This window comes from Brassica napus, chromosome C7 (assembly GCF_020379485.1).
Source record: "Brassica napus cultivar Da-Ae chromosome C7, Da-Ae, whole genome shotgun sequence".
Classification (NCBI taxonomy): domain Eukaryota; kingdom Viridiplantae; phylum Streptophyta; class Magnoliopsida; order Brassicales; family Brassicaceae; genus Brassica; species Brassica napus.
The window spans coordinates 37,846,934-37,862,654 of NC_063450.1; the positions used below are offsets into that span (position 1 = coordinate 37,846,934).

General features: G+C 32.6%; 2 protein-coding genes across 2 annotated transcripts; one reads left to right on the forward strand and one right to left on the reverse strand.

Moving 5' to 3' along the window:
* Positions 1-304: 304 nt before the first annotated feature.
* LOC106408965 (probable calcium-binding protein CML16) lies at positions 305-1,118 on the forward strand. The gene has a single exon (XM_013849657.3). The coding sequence runs from the start codon at positions 533-535 to the stop codon at positions 1,019-1,021; it is 489 nt and encodes a 162-aa protein (XP_013705111.3). The 5' UTR covers positions 305-532; the 3' UTR covers positions 1,022-1,118.
* Positions 1,119-3,758: 2,640 nt separating this feature from the next.
* On the reverse strand, positions 3,759-9,288 carry LOC106410575 (phospholipid-transporting ATPase 10-like). Its single transcript, XM_013851104.3, has 10 exons — positions 8,615-9,288; positions 8,092-8,541; positions 6,568-7,463; positions 6,169-6,279; positions 5,788-6,064; positions 5,605-5,693; positions 5,221-5,539; positions 4,908-5,132; positions 4,623-4,814; positions 3,759-4,553 (listed from the first exon to the last, which is right to left on the reverse strand). The coding sequence occupies exons 1-10, from the start codon at positions 9,011-9,013 to the stop codon at positions 3,903-3,905; spliced, it is 3,609 nt and encodes a 1,202-aa protein (XP_013706558.2). The 5' UTR covers positions 9,014-9,288; the 3' UTR covers positions 3,759-3,902.
* Positions 9,289-15,721: the final 6,433 nt, after the last annotated feature.

Below are 15,721 nucleotides of genomic sequence, written 5' to 3' on the forward strand. Positions count from 1 at the left end.
TAATTTTATTTATCTCAAATACTATTGGTCAGAGTGGAGTAATTAATAACAACTTACATATATTTCAGTCATTTCTTAATCTGCGCGAAAAATGTCAAAATGACATTTATTCAGAAACGGAAAGAGTATTTAACAAAAAAAAAAAAAAAAAAGCATAATTATTGAACAAGAATATAGTTGTGTGATGTGCTTCCTACCCAATTTCCGAATTAATTATCTCACCGTCAATCCGCTTTAATCTGTCTCCACATATTTAATATCTTGTCAATAATTGAAAGAAAAAAATAAAAATCAAACACATCTAGAAATGAAATAAAGATAAAGATAAATGAAAATGTAAATTTTGATTTACGACGCGGGAATACAATACAATCACAAACAGCAATAATAATATTTTGTTATTTTCAACTTCGTCTCCATTAACGCGCTTTATCCACTTGAGAACTATTCATCCCCAAATCCAATTCTTTTAAAAACCCTAAAATTGAAAACTTCTCCAAAAAGTTATCTTCCTTCTTCCTCCTCTCCATCAATGGCCTCTACGAAACCAACCGATCAGATCAAACAGCTCAAAGACATCTTCGCTCGCTTCGACATGGACGGAGACGGAAGCCTAACGCACCTCGAACTCGCCGCTCTCCTCCGTTCCCTCGGTATCAAACCTCGCGGCGATCAGATCTCTCTCCTCCTCAACCAAATCGACCGTAACGGTAACGGCTCCGTCGAATTCGATGAGCTCGTCGTCGCGATTATGCCGGATCTCAACGAGGAGGTGCTCATTAACCAGGAGCAGCTCATGGAGGTTTTCCGCTCGTTCGACCGTGACGGTAACGGTCAGATAACGGCGGCGGAACTTGCTGGGTCAATGGCTAAAATGGGACATCCGTTGACTTACCGTGAGTTGACGGAAATGATGACGGAGGCTGATTCTAACGGTGACGGTGTGATTAGTTTCAATGAATTTGCGCATATTATGGCCAAGTCCGCCGCTGATTTTCTTGGATTAACTGCTGCTGCTTAATTCTCTTCTATGTCTTTGTTTTTGATTAATTTAATTTTTTTTTAATGTCCAGCTTTGTATAAATGAAACTTGTGTGTAATTTAACAATATTTATCTCTGTTCTTCTAATTAATTTATGATACCGCTGGAGAAGGTGACGTCAAATTCTTATTTGGTAAATATTAAATGTTACTCCCTTAGTTTCTGAAATAAATAAAAGTAAGATTTTCTAAAGTTTTCATGTTTATTAAAAATTCAATAAATATTTATAATTTAATTTTTTTTTTACTTTATTATACACTTTCCAATAACTTTTCACCAATGAAATTTAATCAATTCAAATATTTTCATATTTAACGTTTCTTAAAAGTATAAAAGTACATTAAACATATAGAAAATCTATCTTTGTGGAACAAGTAAAAAATCTAAAACATCTTACTTTCGGGAACGGAGGGAGTATAAAATTGACTTTTGAGTAGATGTGAAATAAATATGTAGTATATGGTTATTTTTTTTATAATAATACGTACATATTTGAAATAAAACAGAAATAGATGTTAACCAATACTCTTTCCGTTCCTAAAAGATAGATTTTTTAGTATATTCACACATATTAAGAAAACACATTAAACTACCATAATAAATGTATTGTTTTCTGTAATTTTCAATTTTTGATAACTTTTAACCAATAGTAATTCAATAAAATCAATTAATTTTCTTGAAGTTTACAATTTTTTCATAGAAAACACAAAAAATACATCTTTTTGAAACAAATTTTTTTCCTAAAAAATTTATCATTAAGTAACGGAGGGAGTATGATATAACAGTAGTCTATGACACTTCTAAAACCAGCGCTCATTACTCATTACACAAAGTTTTAAATTACTTTTAGTGTTTAGATTTCAATCTTGTAAGCTTCAAGTTGTAGATGTGCCGAAGCAACTGGATTAACTGAGCCAATTGCAATGGTGAAGTGTTTAACGATGGCCCATAATGGCCGAAAGAGTCAAATCATTGAAATCGTTGACAAAATAAAAGCTAAATAGATATATGAGAAAAAGACAAAAATAGCGCTAAATCAAATTTATGTTTCCAAACTAGCACTTAAGGTCAAAAGTCACAAAAATAGCACTTAATGTTTTATCAAAAGTCACAAACTTAGGGTTTAGAGTTAAAGGGTAGGGTTTATGATTTAGGGTTTAGGGTTTAGAGTTTAGAGTTTAGGGTTTAGGGTTTAGATTTTAGGGTTTAGTCACCGAACCTAAATAATTATCTCACCGAACCTCACATGATCCTTCTCTATAGTCTTTGTCTGAAGTTGAAAAAATCCAAAGTTAGCTGTCTTTATTCTTTGTTCCATTCTCTTCCTAGATTCAAAGCACAACAACAGATTCAATGGGTGAAGAAAGTGATACCTACATCAAGAAGATCGACAGGAAACAATGGTGAAAGCGGCGCCTACACGACATACATATTTGATGCGGCATACGATAAGAGATCAAAACGGGCAGGAATCGCTTGGATCTTCTCTAATGGAAACGGAACTCATCTCAGCCATGGTTCAGCTACGCTTGAATCGATCACCTCACCACTAGTAGCGGAAGCAATTGCGCTCCGATCTGGTCTCCTCTCAGCAGTGGAACTTGAGCACCAAAAGCTCAAAGCTTTCTCTGACAACCTAACGCTCATCAGAGCCATCAACAACGACATGCAGGTAAAAGAGATCTTTGGTATTGTCAAAGATATCCAAAGGATCTCATCTGCTTTTGTCGGGATATCATTCTCTCATCTCTCCCGATCGCTGAATGTGGAAGCGGATCGTTTAGCAAAACTCTCTCTATTTTCTTCTCGTGTATCTGACCCATCCATGGACTAAAACTATTTTAGGCCTGAGGCCTTTTTCTAATTAAAGAGCAAGTGTTACAAAAAAAAAAAAAGCTGTCTTTATTCTTTGTATGTTCCAAATGCATTGGTACTAAATAGCGAACACTTGAATCGGTGTTCAAACAAAAAAGAGGGTATAACAATTAAATCTAGAAAACGTTCATAATACAATTGAATCTACATTACTAGTGAAGTAAATAAACTAAATGAAGAAGTAAAAATAACATTTTAGGAGTAATGAACTGTCTCCGTGTGTGTTATCCACAAAAAATAGGCTAAAGATAATGAACTATATATTAGGCCTGGGACGGATCGGATATCCGGGTAATTTTAAGGTATCCGGATCCGGATCCTTATCCGGCGGATCCATAATTTTATTATCCTTATCCGGATCCGGGGTTCTCGGATATCCGGGTGTCGGATATCCTTCTAAAAATTGTAATATCCGGCGGATATCCGGATTCGGATTTGGATCCTTAAAATAAATAAAATAATAATAATAATATATATAAAATATTAAAAATAATTAAAAAATAATAAATATATAATGTTTTTAATTATTTCTATGTATAATATTACAAAATTTACATAAAATTTACATATACTATTATAAAAATGAAAATATATTAAATAAAGTTAGTTTTTATATATAGATATTACTATTTTTGAAATAATTATTAATAAAACTTACGGATCCGGATATCCGGACTAAAAAATCAAGATATCCGGATCCGGATCCGGCTTTGACGGATCCAACATTTTATCATCCGGATCCGGATTCGGCTCCTCCGGATATCCGGATTTTCGGATCGGATCCGGATCGAATCTCGGATCGAATCCGGATCTCGGATAAAAGTTCCAGGCCTACTATATATATCCACAAAAACTATGTACAAAATTTCCGCGTGTGTTAAGTATAACTACAGATGCATTTCTGACAGGGAATCTAATAAACGAAGTCCTAATCTCTACATTTAAAGATGTATATATATTTACATTAAAATTAATTCTATACTCTTCAGAAAGCAACAAGATCATTATGGAACTGATCGTAAAACCTATCTTCTCGCCGTACACTAGCAGCTCGTCTCGCCGTGTATCCAACAGTGGTGGGTCTAATCGACCTCTGCCTCACCATCTCAACAAACTCAGGATCATTAGAATGACCCTCGTACCGAATCCACTGAATCATTTGATGGTATACAGGGAAAAACCTCATTTGCACTGACTTGTAGATGAAGTAAGGTATCAAAGCGAAGATCATCACGAAGAGAGTGGTGAGCCAGTACGAAGGAGCAGGAGCTAGGGCTTCGAGGAAGACCATGTAAGCATCAGTGGAGAAACTTGGGGACATAGCTCCATAGATCATGAGGAAGATATACCATAAAGCAATTGATCCCCAAATCACAATGTGTTGGATCCATGTGAAGTAACTTATAGATAAAGCCATTTGGAGATTGACGACCCACACAATGCAAGTGTACATTGTTCCTCCCAGGACTTCCCAGCCTGCCGTTTTGCCATTTGGGTCGAATAGCTGATGTTTTAGAGATTCCTTGCATAGGAAGAAAATGGCGAGGGCACTTATGAATCCGTTGAACATCCATCCTATGATCCGTTTCCAGCTGAAGAGAATGTTCTGCACACCTTCCTGGTATAGCAACGGAAACTGGCAGAAAAAAAATTGGTAAGTAACTCTTGCAGATCAAATATTTTGAGTCCTCAACCTAAAACCAACCTTGTAACAGAAGCGAGCTGAGACATCTTGATCAAAGACTCCAAGTGCAATAACGGGGAGAGAAGAGAAAAAGACGTTGAAAAGAGATAGGAACCAGTCGTTGTAGGCAGGTTGTGCAGAGAAGGAAGTGTAAGCTTCATATAAGAATATTGTGACACCGAAAGTGATATTCTTGTAGAAGAAGTAACATATCTGCAAGAGGCAAGCAAAAAAAAAAAAACGGTAAGAGAAAGATTGATGAAATTAGAGAGGCTTTAAGGGAACATTTTTCAAATCTTTTCTTACCATGGATGAGATTCTGCTGTAACACCAATGACCATGGACTAGCAATAACCGCTCTAGGTATCTGAACTGAGCAATGGCGATATCACTAGACATCACTGCTTGCATCCCTTCGACACCACTTATTCCTACACCAATGTCAGCTTCTTGAAGCATTCCTACATCATTTGCTCCATCACCAATCGCTAAGGTTGTTTTTCCAGTTCCAGACTTAACCAGTCGTGTTACCTAATTAAGAAATATCTTATGTTAGAACTAAATATACAATGAGAATGCAAAGGAAGCATCAAGCATGCCAAGGTTTTGAAGATTATACCAATGCTTTTTGTTTAGGTGATGATCTGCAGCAAATCACAGAGGCACAACCAGTGGCAAGATCAAGAAACGTTTTCTTGATTTCATCCTCTAGGGCATAGGTTAGCGACTTCCCGTCTATGATCAAGGCAAACGCTTCAGAGCTTGCGCCTGATGCAGCCAGTAAAGCCCTCCCTTCTTCTATTTGCTTCACGACGCTTTCCCTAGATGCCAGTTCAATTTCGTCTTTGATACCAGACTTCTCCAAGGACTTGATATGTGGTGTCTCAAGATTGATGATGATCTGTTTCATCTCTTGTCTTAGTAAACTAGAAGCAAATCTGCAATAAAATAATCTAAAGTCAGTATCCAAGAACACACACACAAGAACAAGAACATTCAATACCCAATATTGATAGCTGTCTCCATTTTATCTCCAGTTAGAACCCAAATCTTGATTCCAGCTTGAGCAAGTTTGTCTATACATTCAGGAACCTAAACACCCATTAATCCAGAAACTGTTAGTTCCAAAAACCCTAAACTGTCACAACTCTTGTTGCATTATAAAGTCTATAGTTAAAATTCATACCCCATTCTGAAGTTTGTCCTCAACAGCTGTAGCACCCAGGAGAATGAGATCACGTTCCATCTTATCTGTGATTTCGTCTATCAAAGCTTCGCGATCCTCACTTACCGAACTCTTAGCTTCATTGAAACTCTTGTTGAACTCTATGTACTCGTTTTCATCAACCTCGCGGTATGCAAGTATCAAAGTCCTTAGACCTGCATCTGCATACTGGTTTACATGTTCTTGGGTTTTGGCTTCGAATTGACGACCGTTCTTTGCAAGTCTTTCGAACATTACACTAAAAAAATACAACCAAAAAAAAAAAAAAAAAAAATTCCTTTAATCACAAAGGATTCAGACAGAACAGAATAATGTGTGTAGCTAGTGTCTAAAATAGCTTACTTGTCAGCTCCTTTAGACAACAACAAGAGCTTCCCGTCATCGTCTCTTACAATCACTGACATTCTCTTCCTCGAGCTATTGAATTCAAGAACGTTAAGTAACTTATAAACCCTGCAAGAACATAGGAAGCTTTGAGCTCAAGGAATCACATAAATGACCTAAGATCATGGGCGGTTCTAGGCACAAACGGATGAAACATTCAATTTTCCCTCCAAATTTTAAAGAGTCATCATGCATAAATCACATAGCCTCCACATTGTCGATTTATTTATTTATTATTTTTTATTTTTGTAACACTTTTTGTCGATTTATTTTAAAATTAAAATTAACCTAAACAGTTTATGGTTTCTTAAATCTCAGATCCAGTTCTGCCGAAGCTCGAAAAGGAAATAAACTAACCTTTCGACATTTTCACCCGTTACAAGATCCAATTCCCTAAAGGAGATCTCGTTTTGCGTCCGGTTAAAGAACTCAAAGCCAAGCTCTCGTGCCGCAACAACAAACGCAGCTTCATCCGGCGACTCAGCTTCATAAGAGACATTACCAGTCTCTTCATCGGTTTCGGGTATCGCCGTGTGGCACACGGCAAGTAACCTAAAAAACTTCTGCAACACGGCAGCTTGAGGCTGCTTCACCCAGTTCCCATTCATAACCCTTTCATCCTCAAAATTAAACCCTTTAACCTTAGGACCAGACTTGTCCACAACAACATCTAAATCCTCATCAACCAAAGGCGAACCACCGCTTCTCACGGCCATAGCTCTCTCCACCTCCGTTATCCCACGTCCATAAGCCGTACCCGCGATAGAACACTTGATAAACTCCATAGAATTACACGTTAATGTCCCGGTTTTGTCGGACAGGATCGTGTCGACCATACCAAGCTCTTCGTTCAAGTTCGAAGTCCGTGCCTGCGCGGGCTTATCAGTTTCTTCGTAGTACATATGAATGTCTCTGTTGATGAAAACGCTCTGGAGGACTTTAACCATCTCGATGGAGACGTAAAGCGATATTGGAATGAAGTAACCGTAGAGCATTACGGCGGTGAGGAAGTGGTAGATTGCAGCCACTGGAGCTCTTTCTGGATCAAAGAAGATGGTTGCATCGTCTGGCTTCAAGTACCATCTCTCTGTTCTTCCGTTTTTGAGTTTATCTTGTCTTGTTTCGATTCCGAAGATGATTGATCCGACGAATGACATTAGAACGATGAGACCGAACATTAAGCAGATGATCTTGTCCAATTTTCTCTCGATCCTGCTTCTTTTTGATAGTGGATCAGTTGAGTTCTGTATCACCTGTTTTTCAATTCATCAAAATAAAGCTTTTATAGTCTAAAAAGTTATTTGGTTAATTTTGTATTACTTTAGCTAAATATTATTGAATAGTGGAGAATGGAAAGTTGTATATGCAAATATAGAATGGTGGAATAATGTAAAAGCTTTAGGTTCAGTTCACATTGGTAATAAGTCACATACAAAGGAACGGTGGAATGTTTTTTGAGATTCCAAATATTTTGTTTTTAAGAAAAATATTTGTTGTAAAAGATTTTTTCACTAAATAATTTTATTTATAATTATGATTTTTATGACATTGCAGAACAACGGAAATTGTGTAAAATTATATAAATATCCATTCTGTATTTAAAATTTGATGTTTTAGATTTTTATTCTATCTGGAAATTTGTTTTTTACACTTTAGTTAATGCATTTTACATAAAAAATTAACACATTAAAATACGAATGATGTAATTTATTAGAAAATAATTATAATTTAAATTCACTAAAACAAAATTATTGATAAAACTTTATACTTGTTTAGTTTTGTTAAATATGTATGAAAAACTTAAAACATAAATTTCAAGTAGTATTAAAGGGCCTTTGTTTTAGTGAAGAAAAGAAAAACAGAGCAGATGAAACTGTGTACCTTTGTATCATGTCCGGTAAAAACTACAGCTCCGTACACATACTCTGTGTTTCGAAGCTTCGAATCTCTAAGAAGAATCTGCTGAATCGACAAAGGAAACCTCTCTTCTCCAAGCTCCAAACTCCCAACGAACATATAAAGATTCACATTCGGATCTTCACATCTAACAACGCCTCTGAACTCTTTAAAATCAGAATCTTCATTCAACAACGAAGAAGTCGCATCAAGCCCCTGTTTCACTTTCAGGTTCGTCTCTCCATCAAGATTCATCGTCTCTACATAGCAAATCGAGTCCTCGTAGCTCGACGACAGAAGCAAAAGATCCGCGGGGAAAAACTCGTCTTTCTCAACTCTCACCACGTCACCTACTCGTAGATTCCTCCACTCATCTCGCCGGAATATTCCATCTCCGTCGTGAACTTTCACTTTTCTGTTATTCACCTCAATATCCTGAATTTAAATAAAAGTTAAAACTTTATAAAATAAAAAAAAAAAAGATTAAAGATATAAACTTTGATCGGACCTGTTGTTTCCGGTGCCAATCTTCGATACCGTCTTTAACCATAGTGACGGTGATGACGAGGGCAAGAGGTAAGAGAGCACTAACGGCTCCATAAGGAGAGAAATCAGTTAACGATAACATTCCGGTGACGAGGAAGTAGAAGTTGGCCACGCGGCGGAACTGCTCGAAGAGGGACTTTGGGAAGAAAGAAGCGACGGTGTATTTCGTAGAACGGACGTAATTTCCGGCGTAGTTCCGGCGTTCGGCGGCCGGAGAATCCGGTTCGTTGCAGTAGACGACACGAGAGAAACCGGGCCCTCCTATGTTAGAATGGTCTTCTTGGAAACTTGATTTACCACATGTGTAAGAATAGATCCTGCTTAGATGTAATCTTCTTCTTCTCCGACCACCACCTGCCATAGCCACTAGCTAATCTTCTTTGTCTGAAAATTTGTAATAATCTCACAAGAAAGCCGACTGAAAAAAATGAAAAACTTGGAGAACACACTTGATTTCTTGGAGATTTTGGTTGGTTTTTTTATTTGAGGGAAGAAAAGAATTAAAGAATGTAGAAATGCTGATGAATCTTTTGATATGAATATGGAAGACTTATGCAGCTTTAAAAACGTGTGAAGCTAAGAGTTTTTTTTCTATAAAGAGACCAAACTTTGGAAGATGACTTTGGTGCGTAACACTTTTTTGGCTTGTTTACTGACTTTTAGATGAGGAGTTTTAGTTATTTTATTTTAAAGTATTTTTCATTAGTGTTGTTTGCTTTGGAAAATATCAAGAAATTGTAGGCGGGTATCATGATAAGTGATTGAATTTTCCAAATGATTTCTAGATAATAGAGTGCTTCTACAACAGGATGATTGCTAAGGTAATTTCATCGATCGAGCATGACGAATTTACAGCTCTTATAGAATGTTTTAACTTTGGAAATTTCAACCACTGATCAGACTATGATCCAAACTTGTAACACCCAACTAATCTCTTTACGAATTGAACACACCCGTTGAATAGTTCATTTGTCAGATTTTAATGGGTTTAAAAGTGTGACAATATTAATTTAACTTGCCAAATAAAATCGACCTCTAACTTAGATTTACACAACAGTTTCACCTTGAATGAGAACTACTAGACCACCACCATTTGATCAGAATAGGTCATTACTTTGATGGTTTTTGTTTGATGATTGGCTATAATGGCGACAGACAAATAAAAGCAGTATAAAATCAAACCGGGGTGAGCTAAAGTTAGATTGAGCTTTAAAATTACTAGTATTTAGATTTGTTATATGATTATACTAAGAAACGACAATGCCCAAGGAGTGAATCTGTAATCTGGTAGCTTTCACCTCATTCACTGTAGCTAATAACAGCATAAAGAATCTTATTTGAGTATCAGAGTGTATTATGCCTCTAGCGTTAGTACCTCTTTTTGTTCTTGTCCTAGACATTAATGAGAATTATGGAAATAGACAAAATGATGCAATAGCTGGAAGGGGCGTGGATGGTAGCAATTTATTGGTTTGTTAATTTTGTTTGATCTAATCGTTTATTTTGTAGATTTCTTTAAATTAAGGTGGAAGTTTCTTGGAAATTGATTTTATACTAGGTCTATGATTAAGGTAAACCATGCTCTTAATTATGGCTTCTAGCATACGAAGACCATCTCATTGTAATTCCTATATAGTTATAGTTTAAGAAAGCAAGCAAAATTTGAATTTCACTAGAAATATAACATATCTATACTATTAAAGCAGGATCCTATTGTCATAATTACCTTAGAGGCATGTTTCCTTCACTAACATTGCATGTTTCATTAAGGGCAATTAAGTAATATTAATAACAAATCTATATTGGGTCATTATTTTTGGATCCAGCCCAAATCAAATCTCTCTTGGGCCATTTGGGCCTATTAAAAAATCAGATTCAATTCTCACCTTTTTTTTTTCCTTTGGACCATTGAGTCCAAGTTCAAATAATTTTTTTCAACTATTCTTAATTATTTTTTTTTTCTTTTCTTAATATAATTTAAGCATTCATAAAAATAATTGAATTTTTATTGAAAAGTATAAATCTTTATTAAAAGTATATAATTTTTTTATTAAAATATTAACCCCATAATAAAATTAATTTATCAGAGTTATACCAACTTAATTCATTAAAAAAATAAAGTTTAATTTTTTTAACATAAATAGTCATTTAAAATGAAATACGATAAATAAAGATAAAATTTTTAAGTCTTTTATAAAATAAAACACAAATATATGAAAATGTGACATTTACTAAATATTTGTCAATTGAAAAAAAAAACAAAAATAAATCCGCGCTTTGAAAGCGCGGGTCAAAATCTAGTATTTAATTAAAATGACTAAGACTCATACATATGGAAATCTTCCATTACTAAATTAGCAAAAAATAATAATTCGAAAAGCAATTGGTAGAAATCTAAAGATGAATATAAATTTAAGCTAATACTAGATCTCGACCCGCCCAACCGCGTAGATTTTTGTTTTCATTTATTTTTATATAGATATTTTTTTTTTCAATTCTAAATTGGTATATATTATAATATATATGTGTCTATCAACTTTTAAAACATAATAAGTTTACGGTATTTTTTTTTCATTGAATAAATTGTTTCAAACTTTCACATGTATTTGTATCTTCTTCTATATATATATTTTCGGATTATTATTTTATTATTAAAATCGTAATTATATATATAAAAATTAGTAAAATATTGTTTTATTGTCTTATTCAAAGATATTATAACATTTCACAAATTTAGAAAGTTTATAAAAAATTAAACTTTTCGCTTCATAGATTTATATTATCGAGTAAATAATTAAACATTTAGTTTTTGTTTAATTTTTAAAATAAACTATTTAGTTTAAAATTTGTTTTCATTGGTTTAAGGTAGTAAAAATTAATCATTGTTAGACAATATGATTTTTGCTATTTTAAAAAAAAATCTTTATAATTTTAAAAGTTAACATCGACAAATATTTAAATATTTAACATATGGAGGTATAACATTACAACATTAAATTATATCTATTTAATTTATACTATTTATAAATCCAATAGATCATCTATTGTTTAAATTCAATTATTGATAGCCCAATAAAATTTTTTTGTAGGTCCAAAATTTAAATGATAAAATTAGAGATTAAATGTAACATGACTTTCTTGGAATATGTCCATTAGGTCCATTTTTTTAAAAAATCATAGATGAATCAAGGTTATGACTTTTGTTTTAATATATAAGATTTTACTGTGTTTTTTTGTAACAAAATGCAGTATGTAAAGTTTGAAACCAAACAGTACCGCGGTGATGGTGATGCCTACCAAAAAATCATCACAGATATCATGGTTATTTCATTGTGAATTTAATAGTCTAAAATTTTTTATGATAATATATTATATTTGGTTGGACCGAACTTTTAAAAACCCGTGATCCCTTATATATTAAAGAAAAAACATTGTAATAAATGCATTTACACTATAATAGACATGTGGCAACCTCACAATGATTTGATAATAAATATACTAACGCGTTCACACTATATTCATAAATGTGTTCACACTATATATTTCGTATTTTTTAATATAAAACTCACATGATTGGTTCCAATAAAACTTTGGATTTTTCGGTTCGAATCAAAACAAATAACGAATCAAAAGCTAAACTATATATATATATATATATTATCTTTATTGTTTACGGATAAAGTTGAGAAAAATATTTATAAATTTTGATTTGATTCGTTATCCGTTTTGATTTAAACAAAAAAATATGGATATCCATAACTCTACGAAGAAAATCAAATACTAAAATACAATTAAAAAAAAGCAAATCACAAATACCTATATTTTAGTAACGGATATCTAATTCGATCTGTTAGATGCATATATATACATATATATACAGAATTATATATATATATATATATATATATATATATATATATATATGTTATATATATTATAGTTTATATAAGTTTTATAATATTTTTATGAATTAAATTTATTATATTAGGTATTAAAATTTAAAAAGTTAAAAAATATTTTATTTTTGTAATAAAATGTTATTACTAAAATTTTCAATTATTTTTAAAATTTTATTTTATCAACAGATCAAATCAGATATTCTTTAAAATTCTAAATCATTTTGGATATCAGAGTCACCGACTATCCAGGTGGCTAAAGATTGAATCGACGTGAATGCCTCCAAATACCCGGATATTCGATATGTGCCACCTCTATTTACGGATACAATTTATTTTTCTTTATATGAAAAAATTCACTTATGTCAAGGCCTTTTTAATTTTTAATTTTTAATTAATTTTAATTTTATCTTTCAAGTATTATTTTGAACAAAAATTTCAATTAATATTAATTAACAATATCTTTATAAATTTGTCAACTATTTTTATATACTTTTACGTACACATACATGTGCACCTTGATGTGAACACCTTGTGACTAAGTATTTATTACAACCGAAGTATCTATTTTTTTTAAGTTGAAATATTTTTTTCTTAATGCCTCTTTCACTACTGACCAAATTGTAGTTAAATGATTTGTCTTAATAATTTTCTTTTCTTTTTCTTGAACTATTATCTGTTTACAAACTATGATATGAAACCATTGGTTCGATATGACGACTATCTAAAATTCATAACATGAAAATAAACAAATAATAGTAATTTTTGGTTTTTACCCAAAAAAATAAAAAATCAAATATTCCAATCGAGTAAACCAAAATAAATATTAATTTAAAATAATAGTTATATTTTAGGAGATTAAAAACTAAAAAATAATTTAAAACCAAACCGATATCCAGATTAAATGTGTTTTTATTAAAAATAACGAAACTAATAATCACATTTCCCGCAAGGCGCAGATTATTAGCTAGTTAAGAGTGTTAATCCAATACCAATAATTTGTGATTTTTAAATTCAGATAAACTAACGTTGTTCATGTGAATTTTTACATACATGCGCCATGCAATGCCAACACCTACTTTATTATCATTATCATGTCTGGCTGCGCGACCATTCAAACATTATCCACGTTGTGTGTACGTACATGAATGGGTATAATAGTATAATCTAAACACATAATTTATACTATTAACTATGTTGAACTAGGTTTCATGGATAACGAAGTTCTAACTAATCCATTTAAAGGGAGTATCATCTAACACACTGGTGACTAATAATAGTTCACCTATCTATCATCATCGGTACTAATCTCAAATTAAGTTCTATAGATAGCAAGACCGCGTTAGTACTTTTTCCCGTCTCTATGTTTCGTCATTTAAATTTATGAAATCAAACCTTAACAATACAATTAGGTTGAATAGTTGATTTTAGCAGTATTCTTGACTTTCATAACACGTGACTCTTGATGTCATGGGTTCATTCATAGTCGTCATTAATATCACAACTATGTTTTCTTTTCCAAAAAGAGATCGGAATCAAAGCTTCTAGATATCATAGAGCATCATTATTGCGAGTTCTTAATAATTGGTACTTAAACTTTTTTTTTCTTTTAATCCGATTTAAAAAAAAAAAATTAAAAACGAACCAATCGCGGACCGCCACGTTTCAGTAGGACCCGCGAACAGTATAGAAACCAAACCAAAATGTCTCTTAGTTAGAGATTTTTTTCCTCGGTTCTGGTGTTTTTATGGACCTTTTCTTCTTAAGGACCAAACTAAAGACAGCAATAATGTTGTCATTAGAAAGAAACTTTAGATCAGCAGACAACCATTAATGAAACATAATTAAATGGTCACATACACATCCCTTTATCCCTTTATTATTAAATTTGGTATTATATTTACAACTTTGCCATTTTGTTCTAAGTGGCATCACAGCGAGCCTTCTCACCATCTATTAACAATTGACCAATATTTACTAGAACAGTTACATAATATGCCACTGGTGATACATTAATTCTGGTCGTCACTTATCTCAAACCATTGTTTTCATATTATGTCACGTATATTGTAAAAGCACGGATTTTTTTTTTTTGGGAATTGTGCTCTAAGGACCTTCAAACAAATTATAATTCATTTGATAACTAAAATACCTAACTTTCATCTATAGTACATGTATTCTATGTAATAATGCTATATTACCCTTCAATTCAACCTATGTAATCTGTTGAGAATTATTTATTAAACGAAATATTAAAGAAATGATTTAATAAATTGTGGTTATCACTGGTGCACATCTCTCTTCTTCTTTTTCTTATTCTCCTCCTCTAATCTTTGTTTCTTTTTCATGCATACAAAACCAAACCACTTAATCTCAACACGAAAAAGAGCATAGATTATAATTGAGTTTGCAGGAGAAGATGGCACCGTAGAGAACGACGAGGTGACGTCACGATTTTTTTTTTTTTTTTTTGAGTTTGTTTAATGTTGTTGATCTTGATTTTTTTTCATTGTTATAGTATGTTGTATTGATATAGTATAGTGAAGAATAATTATTCTGGACCAGTGAATGCATGTATCACCATGTCTGCAAAAAGAGGAAGATGTGAAAAAGATGAACTCGCCGACTATACTATATGTAGTGAAAGAAAATTATAGTCTAGTACGATTCTTATATTTTTGTACCATTAACAAGTACCAAACTAAATAGTATGCTATGGTTGTTGTATCATTGTACTATCAATTATTTGATAAATTCATTATTTATCAATTTCTAGTTTACAACTATATGTACTATACTATGTATTTTGTTTTATACTATTTGGGTTTAGAGTTTATACTTGGGTTTAAAGTTTAGTGATTAAGATTTAGGGTTTAGTATTTGGAAAGTGGGGGTTGAGGTTTGGGTTTAGTGACCGTATTATGTATGTTTCATTTGACGATTAATAAAGAGTGTTCTATTTTGCTCACCAGTTTGTACTATACTATGTATTTTGTTTCATTCTATTTGGGTTTAGAGTCTATACTTGGGTTTAGGATTTAGTGATTAAGATTTAGGGTTTAGTATTTGGAATGTGGGAGTTTAGGTTTGGGTTTAGTGATAGTATTTTTTGGTTTAGTATTCAAAAGTTAGGTGAGAGTTTAACATTGAGAAGTTGTGTGTTGGATTGGAGT